Source organism: Garra rufa, chromosome 25 (genome assembly GCF_049309525.1).
Source record: "Garra rufa chromosome 25, GarRuf1.0, whole genome shotgun sequence".
NCBI lineage: Eukaryota > Metazoa > Chordata > Actinopteri > Cypriniformes > Cyprinidae > Garra > Garra rufa.
The window spans coordinates 2786059-2806609 of record NC_133385.1 but is presented as its reverse complement, the minus strand read 5'-3'; the positions used below and the strand labels follow the sequence as shown (position 1 = coordinate 2806609).

At 35.2% G+C, this 20551-nt stretch overlaps 1 protein-coding gene across 1 annotated transcript in view; it reads right to left on the bottom strand.

Moving 5' to 3' along the window:
• Nucleotides 1-93: 93 nt before the first annotated feature.
• LOC141301016 (transmembrane protein 117-like) overlaps nucleotides 94-20551 on the bottom strand; it is a 160224-nt gene continuing 139766 nt past the window's right edge. Inside the window, exons 4-5 of the mRNA XM_073831271.1 lie at nucleotides 725-824; nucleotides 94-159 (exon numbers count right to left, since the gene is read on the bottom strand). Of these exons, the coding sequence (XP_073687372.1) occupies nucleotides 94-159; nucleotides 725-824 (166 nt within the window). The remainder of the gene's footprint in view (nucleotides 160-724; nucleotides 825-20551) is intronic.

The window sequence follows — 20551 nt, the reverse complement described above, 5'->3', positions numbered from 1 at the left end:
AATTTCATTGGGTGTAAAACACTTGCACCTGTAAGGAGGATAGTATTAGTATTATTATTATTTTCTACGTTCGTATCAGAGTTTTCAGGGGGTTTAAGTGAGGAGTTTGTTGGTTCGGCCGATCTCTAATGTCACATTCTCTCTGTGAGCGGCCGCTGCCTCTGGGAACCACAGTCAATTACCAACAAATAATTACAGAAACATTTGAGTGGCTCGTCAGACGCGGGGAAGGTTCGTCAAGGTCAACATTTCTCCTGAAACAATTTCACGCTGCTTTAAAGTTGCCAAAGTCAACATAAATCAAAATCCACCACGTTTACTTTAATACACGCTATTGGTGTCATTTGGGAACGATTCATCAGAGAATGCAATTCCGGATGAGCGATTCCCTGTTTATCAGTTTAAAATGTAGAAAATAACTAATTATACCAGGTAAACTATTTGATTTTTAAGCGCATAAAATAATTATAATATTTAATCTCTTAATATAAGTGTTTTATTTGGACTTTTTGTTTAACTGTTTATTTTTAACATGGTTTTTAATAAGCTTTTTTACAAACTCTGGAAACTTGCTCTAAAGTTCAGTCCTCGTGAATCTTTCATCAATCCACTTTTCACTCTGCAATCCAACCCTGGCGGATAATATTAATTATGAAAGTAACCCTGGTTTTGAAAGCCGTATCAAGCTGACTTTCTACAAAACATGTTCTGGTTTGAGTCTCACCATCCACGCCGTCACGAAGTCTCCCATCCACGTTCCTACAGCGACCATCTTCATGAAGCTCTCGTTCCTGATGCCCATGTACTCAGTGACCATGTGAGGCCTATAGAGACACAGAGACACAGATCCAGTTAGTTTGATGCTTTCTGTCATCGCTGATCAGCTCCAACAAGCCAAAGAAAAGTTTTTAGTGTTTTTGGACATGCACAACTAAATTATCCTGCTTTTTGGACATACCACATGGTATTGCCATGTTTATCTTATAATTGCCCATTGTAATATCATGTTTTTTGGACATGGACCATTAAAACACCATGTTTTTGAACATTTAACATAGTATTACCATGTTTATCCTATAATTACCCATTGTAATGCATGTTTTTTAAACATTTTCTATGTTTTTTTTTACATTTACCGTGTTTTTTTGGACATAGACCATTAAAACACCATGTTTTTGAAGATTTACCATGGTATTACTATGTTTTACACTATATTTTTGAACATTTAACAAGGTATTACCATGTTTATCTTATAATTGATCATTGTAATACCATTAACCATGTTTCACACTATATTTTTTCAAAATTTAACATGGTATTACCATGTTTATCCTATTATTACCCATTGTAATGCATGTTTTTTAAACATTTTCTATGTTTTTTACATTTACCATGTTTTTTTGGACATGGACCATTAAAACACCATGTTTTTGAACATGTATGGTATTACTATGTTTTACACTATATTTTTTTTGAACATTTAACATGGTATTACCGTGTTTATCTTATAATTACCCATTGTAATACCATGTTTTTTAAAGATTTTCCATGCTTTTTACATTTACCATGTTTTTTTGGACATGGACCATTAAAACACCATGTTTTGAATAAATACCATGGTATTACTATGTTTTACAGTATTTTTTTTTTACATGTACCATGGCATTACCATGTTTATCTTATAATTGCCCGTTGTAACACCATGTTTTTAAAAGATTTTCCATGTTCTTTACATTTACCATGTTTTTTTTGGATATGGACCATTAAAACACCATGTTTTTAAATATGTACCATGGTATTACCATGTTTTACACTGTATTTTTGGAACATTTACCATTGCATTACCATGTTTATCTTATAATTGCCCATTGTAATACCATGGTTTTTTAAAAACATTTTCCATGTTTTTTTGGACATGGACCATTAAAATTCCATGTTTTTGAATAGATGCCATGGTATTACTATGTTTTACACTATATTTTTGAACATTTAACCTGGTATTACCATGTTTATCTTATAATTGCCCATTGTAATACCATGGTTTTTTAAAAACATTTTCCATGTTTTTTTGGACATGGACCATTAAAATTCCATGTTTTTGAATAGATGCCATGGTATTACTATGTTTTACACTATATTTTTGAACATTTAACCTGGTATTACCATGTTTATCTTATAATTGCCCATTGTAATACCATGGTTTTTTAAAAACATTTTACATGTTTTTTTGGACATGGACCATTAAAATTCCATGTTTTTGAATAGATGCCATGGTATTACTATGTTTTACACTATATTTTTGAACATTTAACCTGGTATTACCATGTTTATCTTATAATTGCCCACTGTAATACCATGTTTTTTTAGATTTCCCATGTTTTTCGGACTTAAACCATTAAAACACCATGTTTTTGAACATGTACCATTGTAGTGCCATGTTTTTAGACTGTTGAACATTTACCATGACATGATTGTTGAATATTTCTCATGTTTATACAAATGTTTATACAAATTTTTGGACATATACTATCGAAAAACATGTTTTTGGACATGTAAAATTATAATGTTTTTTGGATTTTTTTTTTTTTTTTACATTTTCCCATGGTAATACCATGTTTTTGAATATTTCTCATGTTAATACCATGTTGTTACACACATTATTAGCATGTTTTTTTGGACATGGACAATTAAAATACTTTTATATGTACCATAGTATTACCATGTTTTTAGACACATACCATTGAATTACCATGTTTTTTGGACATGTATCCTTTAAAATACCACACTGTTTGAACATGTACCACAGTATTACAGTGTTTGTGGATGTGTCCCATTGTAACATGTTTTTCCCTCCTAACATTTACCATGGTAATGCTATGTTTTATGAACATTTCCATGTTAATGCCATGTTTTTAGACACATACCATTGAATCACCATGTTTTTGGACATGTATCCTTTAAAATACCGCACTGTTTGAACATGTACCGTAGTATTACCATGTTTGTGGATGTGTCCCATTGTAACATGTTTTTTCCCCCTAACTTTTCCCATGTCAAATGCCATGTTTTTAGGCATGCACCATTGAAAACCCATGTTTTTGGACACATATAAATGTATTATCATGTTTTACGGCATGTCCTGTGTTTTTACCATGGTAATACCATGTTATTGATCATTTTCCATTTCAATGCCATGTTTTTAGACACATACTATTGAATTACCATGTTTTTTGGACATGTATCCTATAAAATACCACACTGTTTGAACATGTACCACAGTATTACAATTTTTGTGAATGTGTCCCATTGCAACGTGTTTTCCCCCAAACATTTACCATGGTAATGCCATGTTTTATTAACTTTTCCCATGTTAATGCCATGTTTTAGACATCACCATTGAATATGAATGCATTACCATGTTTTGAGGCATGTCCTGTGGTAACATCAAGTTTTTTTTTAAATTACAGTGGTAATACAATGTTTTTGAACATTTTCCATTACAACACCATGTTTTTGTACCTGTACTATTGATTTACCATGTTTTGTTGAATGTTTACCACTGCAATACCATGTTATTTGGACATATACTATAGTATTTTCATGTTTTTTGAACACTTCCATGATAATACCATGTTTCTTTTCAGACATGGTAATATCATTTTTTTGAACAGTTACCATTGTAATACAATTTTTTTTTTTGCCTGTGTCTGTTAAGAGACACAAATCTAGTCAGTCTGATGTTTTCTGTCACAGCTGATCTTAAGGTGTAACTTCTCCAAGCTTTTATTTGGCCTGACATCGTCTGGATGAAGTGTTTCAATCAGGACACGCTAACATCGTTGCCAACACTTCAGAGGCCTTTATAAAACATTCTGGGAAGAACCGGCTTCCAGAAAATGATCCAACGCAAATAAAACACAGCCAAGCGTTCATATGTTGTGACAGCGAGCAAATGTAATCTCCTTTATGCAGCTTTTATGCCGTCAGAAGTGTTTACAGGCCTTGAACAGGTACAAACTCGTTAATCTGCTTATGCACGTCGCTTTGTGGATTACAGACGGTGGGAAATGCAGAACAAGGCCAATTTTACTGCGCACAAATGTCAGTATGAGCGGATTTCCGCCACACGGGTTCTTTGGTCGTGGCGTTACGGATAATGACACCATTATCCTGTAAATGAGCTTTCATCCTCATTAGCACGTCCAATCGTGGCAAATCTGTAAACCAAACCAACGCTTGACCCACGTGACTCAAGTGAGATTGAATCTGTATTCCATCCCTTATGGGCTGTCGTTAGAGCGCATGTCCAGAGCGCGACTTATCACCTTCCCCCCTCGCGCCGATAAAGCCACTTTGATTAGAACGAAGATTTATTGGCGCATTAAGTCAGTTTCAAACACCCCGCGGTCGTGGAGCGCGGCCAGCCGCCGGAGCCGCTCTGCTGGGAGTCGTTCACCAAGGGCATTGAGCTGATCGATAATACGGGAACCATTCGATGCAGTCCAGCGCCTCAGACGCTCACGGGTGTGTTAGTATGTAACACAGCGACTGGTGGGTTGGTGCTGTCTTACAGTATTACATGCAGAGCCAAAGTGAGCACACACACACACACACAGAGCCGCTCTCTCTTTTACTGATTAGTGTCTCAGGTCTTCATTTATTCATTATGGCTGTAATTTTAATGCAGTTCTGCTGGGCGACCTAACGAAGGGAAACGAAGTCACATCAGCAGCACAAATGACGCACACATCATATTACCATGCTTTCTGGAAACATTACATTAAAATGTGTTTTTTTTTTAAACGTACCATGGTATTACCGTGTTTTTGGACAGGTTCTGTATTTTTTAACATTTCCCATTGTTATACCATGGTTATTTATAATACCATGTTTTTGGACATACATACAGACTTTTAGAGTTTTTGAATGTTTCCCATGATAATACCATGATTTTGGACATGCACTATTTATTTATTTATTTATTTACTTTTTCTTAAAACATTTAATTGATTTTTTTCATATTTACCATGTTAGTACTACAGTTTTGTACATTTACTCTGCTATTACCATGTTTTTGAACATGTCCCACGGTAAGACGTTTTTTTTAAAGATGTTTTTGGACATATTTAATTGAAATATCATGTTTTTTGAATATTTACCATGGTAATACCATGTTTTTGGACATGCACAATAGTATTACAAGGTTTTTTGGACATATACAATTGAAATGCCATGTTTTTCAAATATTTACAATGGTAATACCAAGTGTTTGAGTGTTTCCCAGGATAATGCCATGATTTTAGACATGCACTATTTATTTATTAAATTTTTTTTATTTGATTGATTTCTTAAATATTTACCATGTTAGTACTAGTTTTGTACATTTACTCTGCCAATTACCATGTTTTTGAACATGTCCAATGGTAAGATGTTTTTGGACATATTTAATTGAAATATCATGTTTTTTTTATATTTACCATAGTAATATAATGTTTTTAATTTGATGGATTTTTATTATATCCACCATGTTAATACCACAGTTTTGAACATTTACTCTAGTATTACTATGCTTTTGAACATGTTCCATGGTAAGATATTTTTTGAAGATTTCCAATGTCAATAACATGTTTTTGGATATACCATTGAAATACCATGTTTTTTGAATAGTTAACATGGTAATGCAATGTTTCCGTAATCCAATGTTTTTTTTTATATATTTACCATGTAAATACCACAGTTTTGAACATTGACTTTGGTATTACTATGTTTCTAATCATGTCCCATGGTAACATTTTTCGGAGGTTTCCCATGTCAATACCATGTTTTTGGACATATACCACTGAAATACCATGTTTTTTTGAATATTTATCATGGTAATACCATGTTTTCTTAATCTGACGTTTTTTATATTTACCATGTTAATACCACAGTTTTGAACATTTACTCTAATATTACTATGTTTTTGAACATGTCCCATGGTAAGATGTTTTTTGAAGATTTCCCATATCAATACCATGTTTTTGGACATATACTATTAAAACACCATTTGTTTTTTGAATATTTACCATGGTAATGCCATGTGTTTTTAATTTGATGGATTTTTATATTTACCATGATAATGCCACATGTTACCATATTTTTTTAATCCAATGTTTTTTATATTTACCATGTTAATACCACAGTTTCGAACATTTACTTTGGTATAACCATGTTTTTAAACATGTTTTTTAAGACTTCCCATTTCATTATCCTGTTTTTGGACATAATACCATTGAAATACCATATTTTTAAAATATTTACCATGGTAATACCATGTTGTTTCAACATTTCCTATTCTAATACCATATTTTTGAACATGCACAATACTATTACAATGTTTTTGGATATATAAAATTGAAATACCATGCTTTGTAAATATTTACCATGGTAATACCGTTTTTTTTTTTACATTTGCCATTTTTTGGACATGCACAATAGTATTGCAATGCTTTATGGACACATACAATTGAAATACCATGCTTATCAAATATTTACCATGGTAATACCATGTTTTTTTTAACATTTTCTATTTTTTGGACATGCACAATAGCAATGCTTTTTGGACACATACAATTGAAATACCATGCTTTGTAAATATTTACCATGGTAATACCATGTTTTTTTTTACATTTCCCATTTTTTGGACATGCACAATAGTATTGCAATGTTTTTTGGACACATAAAATTGAAACACCATGCTTTTCAAATATTTACCATGGTTTTTTTTTAACATTTCCCATTCTAATACCATATTTCTAACATGCACAATGCTACTACAATGTTTTGGACACATACAGTTGAAATAGCATGCTTTTCAAATATTTACCATGGTAATACCATGTTTTTTTTTTTTAACATTTCCCATTTTTTGGACATGCACAATAGTATTGCAATGCTTTTTTGGAGACACAATTGAAACACCATGCTTTTCAAATATTTACCATGGTAATACCATGTTTTTGAACATTTCCTATGCTTATTACCATGATTTTGGACATGCACAATTTATTTATTTATTCATTTATTTTGGACATACCGTTAAAATGCCTTTTTTAAACCTTTTCCATGACAGTACCATGTTTTTTAACATTTCCCATTCTAATACCATATTTCTAACATGCACAATAGTATTGCAATGCTTTATGGACACATACAATTGAAATAGCATGCTTTTCAAATATTTACCATGGTAATACCATGGTTTTTTTTACATTTCCCATTTTTTGGACATGCACAATAGTATTGCAATGCTTTTTTGGAGACACAATTGAAACACCATGCTTTTCAAATATTTACCATGGTAATACCATGTTTTTGAACATTTCCTATGCTTATTACCATGATTTTGGACATGCACAATTTATTTATTTATTCATTTATTTTGGACATACCGTTAAAATGCCTTTTTTAAACCTTTTCCATGACAGTACCATGTTTTTTGAACATTATGCATATTTATATATAAGATGTATTTTTTTCCTCGGATTATTGAAAGCAGATCGATTATTAATCTAACCACGTGTATCCAAATAAGGAAGAGTTCAACAGCTTGCTCGTACACATGTGGTTTAACCGAACGATTCCCCCGAGTCTCTTCTGTTAATTATAGTTCTACAGCAGCCCAGTTTATGAAAAATGAAACGCGCTGGCAAAAAATGGGGTCACATATGCTGCATGAGTTGATTTAAATCAACAAACCCAATACGTTACTGACGGAAACAACCGGCCCTGATGAGGCGTCTCGCGCCGGGAGGAACATCAGGTGTGTGGACCCTCGTTCCTGGAAGTCAGAGAGGCCCGTGACAGGATTACTGATGTGTCTGGATGTGCCGGTATTCCCGGGATGAGCCTTTCTCTCTCTCTCTCTCCTCCCTCAGCCGTGAGAATTAATATGAATGATGCTCTCCAGCGGCTGCTAATGAGTCCAGTCTCACGGAGAACAAAACGTCCAGTCATGATTTGACGAATTCACAAACTCCAGTCGCTGCTTAAAATTTCTGTTTGCCTTTGGTGTGTTTTCAGGGCCGCAGACGGGATCGGGCTGATTCTGTGAAAACGGCCTCTGGCCGGCTCTCAGAGATGTTTGTGACATTCTCACCGGCTCCTGAGGCACGGCTGAATTTTAATTAGGCACATCTCAGAAACCACAAATCTGAAATCTGAAATCCCCCCTAAAACGCTTCCTAGAGCCTCACTGGCACTTTACAGGACAGAATTACGATCAGGCAGAGTGATGGGCATCACATTCTCCACAAGAACCCATCCATAACACTTAAAATTGGCATAAAGTGCAAATTCACCCTATTTTATAAACACATATTATTAAGCTTATCTTCAACGATTCATCCATGCATATGTTTTTATCAGATTCAGTGCTATTTGTACGGTGAAGCATTGCTGCCACACACATATTATTTTTTCCACTCAGTTATGTAGTAAAAACGAGATGTTTTTCTCGTTATTACGAGAAAAATTTATTACAAAAACATCTAATTTTTATGAGAAAAGACATTCTTACAAGAAAACATCTCATTATTACAAGAAAAGATCTCATTTTATTTTCAAAATTTCAAATTTTTACAAGAAAAGATGTCGTTTTAACAAGAAAACATCTTGTTATTATGAGAAAAGGTGTTTTAACGAGAAAACATCTCGTTATTACGAGAAAAGACCTCATTTTATTTTCAAAATATCACATTTTTATGAGAAAAGATGTTGTTTTAACGAGAAAACATCTCGTTATTATGAGAAAAGATGTCACTTTGACGAAAAATACCTAATTTTTATGAGAAAATGTTTTAACGAAAAAACATCTTGTTATTATGAGAAAAAGATGTTTTAGCGAGAAAAGATGTCTTTATTATGAGAAAATTTGTTGTTTTAACGAGAAAACTTCTTGTTATTACTAGAAAAGATGTCACTTTGATGAAAAAACATCTAATTTTAATGAGAAAAGATATTTTAACGAGAAAACATCCCGTTATTATGAGAAAAGATCTCATTTTATTTTAAAATATCACATTTTTATGAGAAAAGATTTCGTTATTACAAGAAAAGATGAAAAGGCTTAGTTTTAATGAGAAAACATCTTGTTATTACGAGAAAAAGATGTTGTTTTAACGAGAAAAGATGTCGTTATTACGAGAAAAGATGCAGCTTTAACGAGAAAAGATTTAGTTTTAATGAGAAAACATCTCGTTATTATGAGAAAAAGATGCCGTTTTAACGAAAAAAGATCTTGTTATTACAAGATGTCGTTATTATGAGAAAAGATGTCGCTATTAGAAGAAAAGATGACGTTTTAACGAGAAAAGATTTAGTTTTAATGAGAAAACATCTCGTTATTATGAGAAAAAGCTGCCGTTTTAACGAAAAAAGATCTTGTTATTACAAGATGTAGTTATTACGAGAAAAGATGTCGCTATTAGAAGAAAAGATGACGTTTTAACGAGAAAAGATTTAGTTTTAATGAGAAAACATCTCGTTATTATGAGAAAAAGATGCCGTTTTAACGAAAAAAGATCTTGTTATTACAAGATGTCGTTATTACGAGAAACGATGTCGCTATTAGAAGAAAAGATGACGTTTTAACGAGAAAAGATTTAGTTTTAATGAGAAAACATCTCGTTATTATGAGAAAAAGATGCCGTTTTAATGAAAAAAGATCTTGTTATTACAAGATGTCGTTATTACGAGAAAAGATGTCGCTATTAGAAGAAAAGATGCAGGTTTAACGAGAAAAGATTTAGTTTTAATGAGAAAACATCTCGTTATTATGAGAAAAAGATGCCGTTTTAACGAAAAAAGATCTTGTTATTACAAGATGTCGTTATTACGAGAAAAGATGTCGCTATTAGAAGAAAAGATGCAGGTTTAACGAGAAAAGATTTAGTTTTAATGAGAAAACATCTCGTTATTATGAGAAAAAGATGCCGTTTTAACGAAAAAAGATCTTGTTATTACAAGATGTCGTTATTACGAGAAAAGATGTCGCTATTAGAAGAAAAGATGACGTTTTAACGAGAAAAGATTTAGTTTTAATGAGAAAACATCTCGTTATTATGAGAAAAAGATGCCGTTTTAATGAAAAAAGATCTTGTTATTACAAGATGTCGTTATTACGAGAAAAGATGTCGCTATTAGAAGAAAAGATGCAGGTTTAACGAGAAAAGATTTAGTTTTAATGAGAAAACATCTCGTTATTATGAGAAAAAGATGCCGTTTTAACGAAAAAAGATCTTGTTATTACAAGATGTCGTTATTACGAGAAAAGATGTCGCTATTAGAAGAAAAGATGACGTTTTAACGAGAAAAGATTTAGTTTTAATGAGAAAACATCTCGTTATTATGAGAAAAAGATGCCGTTTTAACGAAAAAAGATCTTGTTATTACAAGATGTAGTTATTACGAGAAAAGATGTCGCTATTAGAAGAAAAGATGACGTTTTAACGAGAAAAGATTTAGTTTTAATGAGAAAACATCTCGTTATTATGAGAAAAAGATGCCGTTTTAACGAAAAAAGATCTTGTTATTACAAGATGTCGTTATTACGAGAAAAGATGTCGCTATTAGAAGAAAAGATGCAGGTTTAACGAGAAAAGATTTAGTTTTAATGAGAAAACATCTCGTTATTATGAGAAAAAGATGCCGTTTTAACGAAAAAAGATCTTGTTATTACAAGATGTCGTTATTACGAGAAAAGATGTCGCTATTAGAAGAAAAGATGACGTTTTAACGAGAAAAGACGTAGTTTTAATGAGAAAATGTCGTTAGTATGAGAAAAAAATTTTTTAACAACACAACATCTCGTTATTATGAGAAAAGACTCTTAAGTGCTTTCAACATCACATGTTGATTAAACATTGCATTAATAATGATAATTAAAAAATAATTACAAAAAATTGTTAACTAAAATAAATATGAAACAGTTTAAAAAAGGTAAATGATGCTCTACCATATACTGTATGTGATAAACTAAATAAAATTTTTATATAAAATGAAATTTCTTTATTTATTTACTGTCTTTTTTCCAAGTCTTTACCCTAAATTTTTTCTTGTTCAATAATCTGTTTTACTCAAATGTACGACACAATTAAAAAAAAAATATGATAGATAGATATGATAAAGACAGAATTTTATTTTCTGGGGGAATTGTTCTTTCAACAGCACATTTTCTACAATAAATCTTCTAGAATGTTTTAAAAGAAATGAAAATGGACTATATTTCCTTTTTTACCACTGTTTACCACATCAGAACAGATTAATCCCTCCTATTTCTCAAGCACCGTGTCAATTCCTCACAAATAAGAATTGAAGCCTCGTCCTACATTTATTATCATTGAAAATCCTGTTTACGGCAGTCCAACAGGTTGCCAAGTTTCCATAATGTGCACTTCCTGATTAAAACAAGTACATCTGAATTGAACAAATGCAAATCAATAAAGGAGTAAATGTCAGCGCTGTGTTATTTGCTCTCATTGAGGCCAGTTTCCGCTTGCCGTTTTTAAAGCGGAACTGCAGCAAAGACAGAAACAGAATAAATCAAGCTGATTATTAAGAGGAATTAGCAAGTAAATGTTCCTCACACACACACACACACGCAAATGTAAATTATGCAGATTCTGCGGATCTCCTGAGGGAAACGCATCCTGGACTAAAGGCAAGATTTGCCAAAGTTTTATAAGCAACAGCGAGTGTTAGATGAGACAGCTACTAGTGCAGAAACCGCTTGATTTATGGTTCCAGCAGCTTGTAAAACAGCACTTAACATGAGGATGATGTTGAGCGGTTAGTCTGGCTGCTGGTAACGCACACACACCAAACTCTCACACCTAAACGACGTGTCACTTCCTGATGTACGATTCGGCCTATATGTGCATCTGTTAATCCCGAGGGAGTTTCGCAGTTGTCACGGTAACAACAGAAGCGGCTCGTCTCCAGCTGGGTTGACCTGTGAGAGATAACAGGCCCCGCCCCCTTCTGCACAGGCCCCGCCCCCTGGCCTATATAAACCGCTTTTGATTCTCTGGTTCACGGCTTCAAATTTATAAAAAACTTGACCTAGTTTAAAGGGTTTTGTTTACCCTAAAATAAATTCTGTCATCATTAACCCTCACATTGAACATACACCATGGTATTTCATGTTTTTGGACATTCACCATAGTATTATGATGGTTTGTGGACATGTACCCTTGAAATACCATGTTTTGTAAACATGTACTATGTATTGCCATGTTTTTGGGACATGTCCCATAATGATATCATGTTTTTTGAACATTTATAATCTCAATATTATGTTTTTGGACATTTAACATTGTATTATGACATTTTTTCGAGATTTTTGTATCATTTAAATATGTTTTTTTTAACATGTCCCATGGTATTACCATGCTTTTGGACATGACCTATGGTATTTTTCACATATACCATTTAATCACCATGTTTTTTTTGACCATTTACAATGGAAATACCATGTTTTTGAACAGCGAAGTATCAAAGGTTAATGGTAATATTATTATTTTTGAACATAGTAAGGGTAATACTATGTTTTTTTGACATCTATCAAAGAATTAAGCTGTTGTTTTGGACATGTCCAATGGTAAAACCATTTTTTTTAAACATTTACCATGGTGATACTATGTTTTTTTAGCATGTCCCATGGTAATACTATGTTTTTGGATATGTACCAAAGTATTCAGCTATTTTTTTGCAATGTCCCATGGTAATACCATATTATTTAACATTTACCATGGTAATACTATGTTTTGACATGTACCAAAGTATTACATTTTTTTTTTTTTGGTCATGTCCTATGGTAAAATCCTGTTTTTTGGACATTTACCATGGTATTAACATGTTTTTTGAACATGCATCATGGTAATATCATTATTTTTGAACATTTACCATGGTAATACTATGTTTTTTTTTTTACATGTACCAAATAATTAAGCTGTTTTTTGGACATGCCCAATGGTAAAATCATGTTTTTTTTAAACATGTGCCATGGTATTACCATGTTTTTAAACAATTAGCATGGTAATACTTTGTTTTTGGAAATGTACCAAAGAATTAATCTTTTTTAGACATGTACCATGGTATTATCAAGTTTTTGAACATGTACAATAGTAGAATCATTATTTTTGAACATTTACCATGGTAATACTATGTTTTTAGTCAAGTACCAAAGAATTAAGCTGTTTTTTGGACATGTTCAATGGTAAAACCATGTTTTTGGACACTTACAATGGTAAAACCATGTTTTTAGACATGTACCGTGGTAGTACAATATTTTTGAACATACACCATGGTAATATCATTATTTTTGAACATTTACTATGGTAATAGTATGTTTTTAGACATGTACCAAAGAATTAAACAGTTTTTTGGACATGTCCAATGGTGAAACCATGTTTTTGGACATTTACCGTGGTAAAACCATGTTTTTGGATAATTAAACTGCTTTTCTGGACATGTCACATGGTAAAACCATGTTTTAGACATGTCCCATGTTAATATAATTATTTTTGACCATTTACCATTGAAATACCATGTTTTTGGACATTTTCTTTTTTTTTAAATGTTTTTTATATGTCCCAGTTTTTAGACATGTACCATGGTATTACCATGTTTTTGAACATGTACATTAGTAGAATCATTATTTTTGAACATTTACCATGGTATGTACCAAAGTATTAAGCTGCTTTCTGGACATGTTTTGCAGTAATACCATGTTTTTTGAAACATGTTTCATGGTATTTTCATTTTTTCTTTTAACATTTACCATGGTAATTCATTGTTGGACATTCACCATAGTGTTGAGCTGTTTGTACAATTACAACTGTAACAGCATGTTTTTTTAACAGTTACCATGTTGATACACTGTAATGTTTTTGTATATGCACTATAGTATTACAGTTTTTTGGATGCACCATTAAAAAAAAATGTTTTTTTTTTTTTTTATATGTGCCATAGTATTACCCAGTTTAGACATGTACTATGGCATATGGATATATAATTAATTGAGTACAATGTTACATATTGATTATGTTTTGGTTAATCTTCAATAAAATCTGTCATAATTTTTGTTGTGGAGCAAAACCAGTGAATCCCGAGGAAGGACAAAACCTGCAAACTATTCCTTGAGATCAAATCGCACATATTTATCAGTATTAAATAGTGTGTCATGTGTCATTCTGACATATTAATATAACTCAGATTTACATAGTCTAATAATTGTATATGAAAAGCCGCTACCTAGACACTCATCTTTTGATTTATCGTAACAATTATCTGGGTGCGCGACTGATTTATTAGGTTTGGTCTGAAATGCAGGATATTGATTAAAATGAAATTTAATGTTCTTGTGCTGCTGAAATAAAACAGATGAGCTTCATCCAGTCCTCCAACCTGCTCTTCATTTTGTGAAGGTCAAAGGTCGTGGTCATTGAATCCAGGAGCCCATGACCTTCAAATATCTGCCTCAAAATGAGATATTCCTTGCGCTGTGGGTCTATCGGGCAGATATTGATTATGTGGCGAGGTGTCACCGCCGCCGGCTCACAAACATCACCTTCAGGACCTCAACATTTATCTAGGGAGCCAAACAGGATGTTTCAGAGTGTGTGCGCCGTTTTCAATTACACGCGACCGAGGCTCCGTTACAGCCCAGTTAATCCGTCTACAAGTAGTGGATTGAAACAGAAACACATAAGTATAGATAGACAAAATACAGATTCACTTCTATACGCCACTGAAAACATCCACTGAGATTATCTATCCATCTTATTTTAGAAATTAAGTATCATATACAAAAAAAATAAATAATATCTATTGTAACTGTTCAAACATTAAGAATGTTGTGTGCACCATAAATTCATATAAAAATTCTAATTAAGTGATTTTTTTTTAAATTTTTGTAAATAATGATCTCATATTTTTGTTCTACAAGTTCAGGGTTACCTTCTTAAATCTAGTTAGCTGTCTTATTTTTCAACCACCCAGAACACCCTAACAACAACACAGTAACACATTAACACCCTAGAAACCACCCAGAACACCCCAACAGCAACATAGTAACATATTAACATCCACATAGTAACACATTAACACCCTAGCAACCACCCAGAACACACTAACAACAACACAGTAACACATTAACACCCTAGCAACCACCCAGAACACCCTAACAACAACAACAACAACAACATAGTAACACATTAACACCCTAGCAACTACCCAGAACACCCTAACAACAACACATTAACACCCTAGAAACCACTCAGAACACCCTAACTACAACATAGTAACACGTTAACACCCTAGAAACCACAAAGAAAACAATAACAACAACATAGTAACACACTGACACCCTAGCGACCACCCAGATTACTTAAGCAGTGATATACCAACAGGTCAACAACCGGATACTGACACAGTAACACATTAACACCCTAGCAACTATCCAGAACACATTAACACCCACATAGTAACACATTAACACCCTAGCAACTACCCAGACAACCCTAACAACAACACAGTAACACATTAACATCCTAGCAACCACCCAGAAAACCCTAACAGCAACACAGTAACACATTAACACCCTAGCAACCACCCAGAACACCCTAACAACAACACAGTAACACATTAACACCCTAGAAACCACCCAGAACACCCTAACTACAACATAGTAACACATTAACACCCTAGCAACCACCCAGAAAACCCTAACAACAACATAGTAACACACATTGACACCCTAGCGACCACCCAGATTACTTAAGCAGTGATATACCAACAGGTCAACAACCGGACACTGACACAGTAACACATTAACACCCTAGCAACTACCCAGAACACATTAACACCCACATAGTAACACATTAACACCCTAGCAACCACCCAGAAAACCCTAACTACAACACAGTAACACATTAACATCCTAGCAACCACCCAGAAAACCCTAACAGCAACACAGTAACACATTAACACCCTAGCAACCACCCAGAACACCCTAACAACAACATAGTAACACATTAATACCCTAGCAACCACCCAGAACACCCTAACAACAACACAGTAACACATTAACATCCTAGAAACCACCCAGAAAACCCTAACAGCAACACAGTAACACATTAATACCCTAGAAACTCAAGCAATGATATACCAACAAGTCAACAACCGGACACTGACATAGTAACACATTAACACCCTAACAGCAACATAGTAACACATTAACACCCTAGCAACCACCCAGAACACCATAACAGCAAAATATTAACACATTAACACCCTAGCAACCACCCAAAACACCCTAACAACAACATAGTAACATACTGATACCCCAGCGACCACCCAGATTACTCAAGCAATGATATACCAACAAGTCAACAACCGGACACTGACATAGTAACACGTGAACACCTCATCATCAGACAAAGTCTATTTGTATATTATGAAAGAAATATAAATACAAATGCTTAGCAATTTTATACAGGATTACAAAACGTACTCGGTTACTGACGTAACCTCGGTTCTCTCTAGAGAGGGAACGAGTACTGCGTAAGATATCTTACGCTATGGGGAAAATCCTTTTCCGCGAGATATTGAAGCCAAAAAATTATCCTTAATTTTGTAACAATGTAAAACATGTTGCAGCAGCATACAGACATAGGCGAGACAGCTTGCGCGCCTATTGGCTGTTCTGCGGCAACTGCAGCAGCCTATCGAACGAGGCCTAGCGTGACGCCAGACCCAATGAGGGTGCTTCGCGCCCACTGCGTCACATCCCGCCATAACGGGCGTGGTCTAGGCCTATAAATACCGCTCGTAGACAGCTATTATCTGGTTTTTCATCATCGAAGCAACCAGAGCGCGTGCATGCACGGCAAGATACGCAGTACTCGTTCCCTCTCTAGAGAGAACCGAGGTTACGTTAGTAATCGAGTACATTCTCTTACGAGAGGTCTCGCACGGCCAGTTGCAGAGCTGGAGCGCTTCGGGAGGAAGTGCTTCATCGCCTGAGACGCCTTCTGTACCTCAGCGAATCTTTCTGTGAAGTCCTTGACAGAAGATCCGAATAGGCCAGCGGGTGAGAGCGCCGCGTCGAGAAACGTGGTACGCTCAGACTCAGACATGTCAGAAAGCGTTAGCCACAGGTGCCTCTCAGCAACGGGCACCTCAAAGCGCAGCAGAGCAGGTTTGACGTCTGACGGCAAGCTTTAGAGGGGAGGGCCGACTTAGCACGCCGTCCAGCGGAGGGCGGACATAAGTGGGCTGCTATCGCCTCTTCGACCGGCGGTAGAGAGAGGTATCCTCTATTCTCGGCGTCGTCCACTGTGGAGAACGCCAAAGAAGTGGATGGACGCACTCTCGCTGAGTAGGGGGCGTTCCAGGACTTAGTCAGTTCTTCGTGAAGCTCAGGAAGAAAAGGCGCTGGTTTTGACGCATGTGAAGCGCGTTCCCCTTTTGGCAGGAAACAGCCGTCCAGGCGGTTGTGAGCGGGCTGCTCTGGTGAAGACCACTCAAGGCCCAGGCTCGCCGTGGCCTGTGTGAGTATCCTCATTAGCTCCGCCTCAATTGAAGCTCTTGTGCCTGACGGAGTGAAGGCAGGGGGCGCAATGTCCACCGAGCTCGCCCAGTCCTCACTGCCTGACGCCAGGATAGAGCAGGAATCCTCTTCCTCCACCAGAGCCCCCTCATCAGCAGCATCAATGGAAGCGGAAGCAGACAGCAGATCACGTGGCGGTCCCCCGTCGCTGAGTGTGGCTCTGCACGAGCCGCAGGAAGGCATCTTTAAAAAGATGCCTTTGCTCTTTTATGAATGTGTGTCGCAGCGGCGACACACAGGAATAAAGCAATGAAAGGATATAGGCGCCGGAAAGCACAGCAGGAAGGCAAGGAAGGCGGCGCGGCCAGCGACTTCTATGACTCGTCCCGCTGAAGGTGCTCCCGATCGACGGCGCGGCTTCTTCTCCAGCTCCAGCGATGCGTGTGCTTCGCTTGAAGGATGAAAAATCAGATAATAGCTGCCTATGAGCGGTATTTATAGGCCTAGACCACGCCCGTTGTGGCGGGACGTGACGCAGTGGGCGCGAAGCACCCTCATTGGGTCTTGCGTCATGCTAGGCCTCGTTCGATAGGCTGCTGCAGTTGCCGCAGAACAGCCAATAGGCGCGCGCGCTGTCTCGCCTATGTCTGTATGCTGCTGCAACGCATTTTACATTGTTACAAAATTAAGGATAATTTTTTGGCTTCAATATCTCGCGGAAAAGGATTTTCCCCATAGCGTAAGATATCTTACGCAGTACGAGAGACCTCTCGTAAGAGAACTGGGTTGCTGGCTCAGTTTCTGAAATGACAGCATGAACATCTTTCTGACAGTAGAAAATTACATCTGGAGTTTGTGCTTGAATGCAGGGTCAGAATTAACATGCTGTCTATGACAAACGTTTATTTTACTTTGCTTGGCAGTGGAATCTGATAAAATAGATTACATAGTTATTAATGAATAAATAATAAATTACTAATACATGCATAATTAACAAACTAAAATTACATGCTCTAAATTTTTCTCATATTACACAAAGATTAAATATAAACTGACTGAAATGACCCAAACTGCATAAAAATCTATTCCAAATGCTACTAAAATAAAGTATTTTATGTATATAAACCATCAATTGAATACAAAAGCACAAAAATGTGGGACAATCTGCCAATCTGGGACATATATCTATAATTGAAAACACTCTTCGGTGGTCGCACCACATGATATTTCAAATTTAGTTAAAATTTACAAGCACAGAATTGGCCATCTGAACAAACCAAGCTAGCTTCCCACTAAAGGGCATTATGGAATTTATAATAAAAATAGATACTTGTAGAAATAACTAAATTTTATTATTTTTTTTTTTTTTGAGGTCATACCACATGATATCTAAATGTGGTAATTTTTTTCCAAAGTTGAAAGAGAGTTACAAATCTGCTTGATGGTTTAATGGGTTCTTGGCAAATTGGTATTTAATGCAATGTCCTATCTTTGAATGGATTTCAACATAAAAGGCTTAAAATGTTAGTTTCTTGTTGGTCGCACCACATGATATTTCATAAAATCATCATCAGACAAAGTTTGTTTGTATATTATGATGGAAATATAAATACAAATGCTTTGCAATTTTATACAGGATTACAAAACACTTGGGAAATCATGCCAAATAGTGCAGAAAATTAATCTGAATAAATTTAGGGTAATTTTAAAGATTTTTCCAAAACATGGGCGGACGGTCACACCACATGATATTTCAAATGTAGTCAAAATTTACAAGCACAGAATTGGCCACCTGAACAAAACAAGCTAGCTTCCCACTAAAGGGCACTATAAAATGTATAATAAAGATAGACACTTTCAGAAATACCAATGGTCATACCACATGATATCTACATTTTTTCCAAAGTTTAAAGAGAGTTAGAACTCTGCTTGATGCTTTCATGTGTTCTTGGCAAATTGGTATATGATTCAAAGTCCTATCTTTGAATGGATTTCAACATAAAAGTCTCAAAATGGTAGTTTCTTGTTGTTCGCACCACATGATATTTCATAAAATGGACATCATCAGACAAAGTTTGTTTGTATATTATGAAGAAAATATAAATACAATTGCTTTGCAATTACAAAAAATGACAAATAACTAATGTTTTTTGAAAAAAACATAATGCGATAGAAGCTCGCTCAAGTACTGAGAAGCTAAACCATTGAGGGCTTTATAAGTAATTAGCAAGATTTTAAAATCTATAGGATGTTTAATAGGGAGCCAATGCAGTGCTGACAGAACCGGGCTAATATGCTCATACTTTCTAGTTCTAGTAAGAACTCTAGCTGCTGCATTTTGGACCAGCTGGAGTTTGTTTATTAAGCGTGCAGAACAACCACCCAATAAAGCATTACAATAATCTACCCTTGAGGTCATGAACGCATGAATTAATGTTTCAGCATTTGACACTGATTGCATAGGTCGTAATTTCGATATATTTTTAAGATGGAAAAATGCGGTTTTGCAAATGCTAGAAATGTGGCTTTCAAAGGAGAGATTGCTATCGAATAGGACGCCTAGGTTCCTAACTGATGACGACGAATTTACAGAGCAGCCATCTAGTATTAGACTGTGTTTTAGGTTGTTACTTGTGGAGGTTTTAGGTCCAATAATTAACACCTCTGTTTTTTCAGGATTTAACAGCAAGAAGTTATTCACCATCCAGTTTTTAATATCAGCTATGCATTCTGTTAGTTTTTCGAATTGATATGTTTTGCCGGGCTGCGAAGAAATATAGAGCTGAGTATCATCAGCGTAACAATGAAAGCTAACACCATGTTTCCTGATGATATCTCCCAAGGGTAACATGTAAAGCGTAAAAAGTAATGGCCCTAGCACTGAGCCTTGAGGTACTCCATACTGCACTTGCGATTTAAATGATACCTCTTCATTTATTGCCACAAACTTTTTTTCCATGG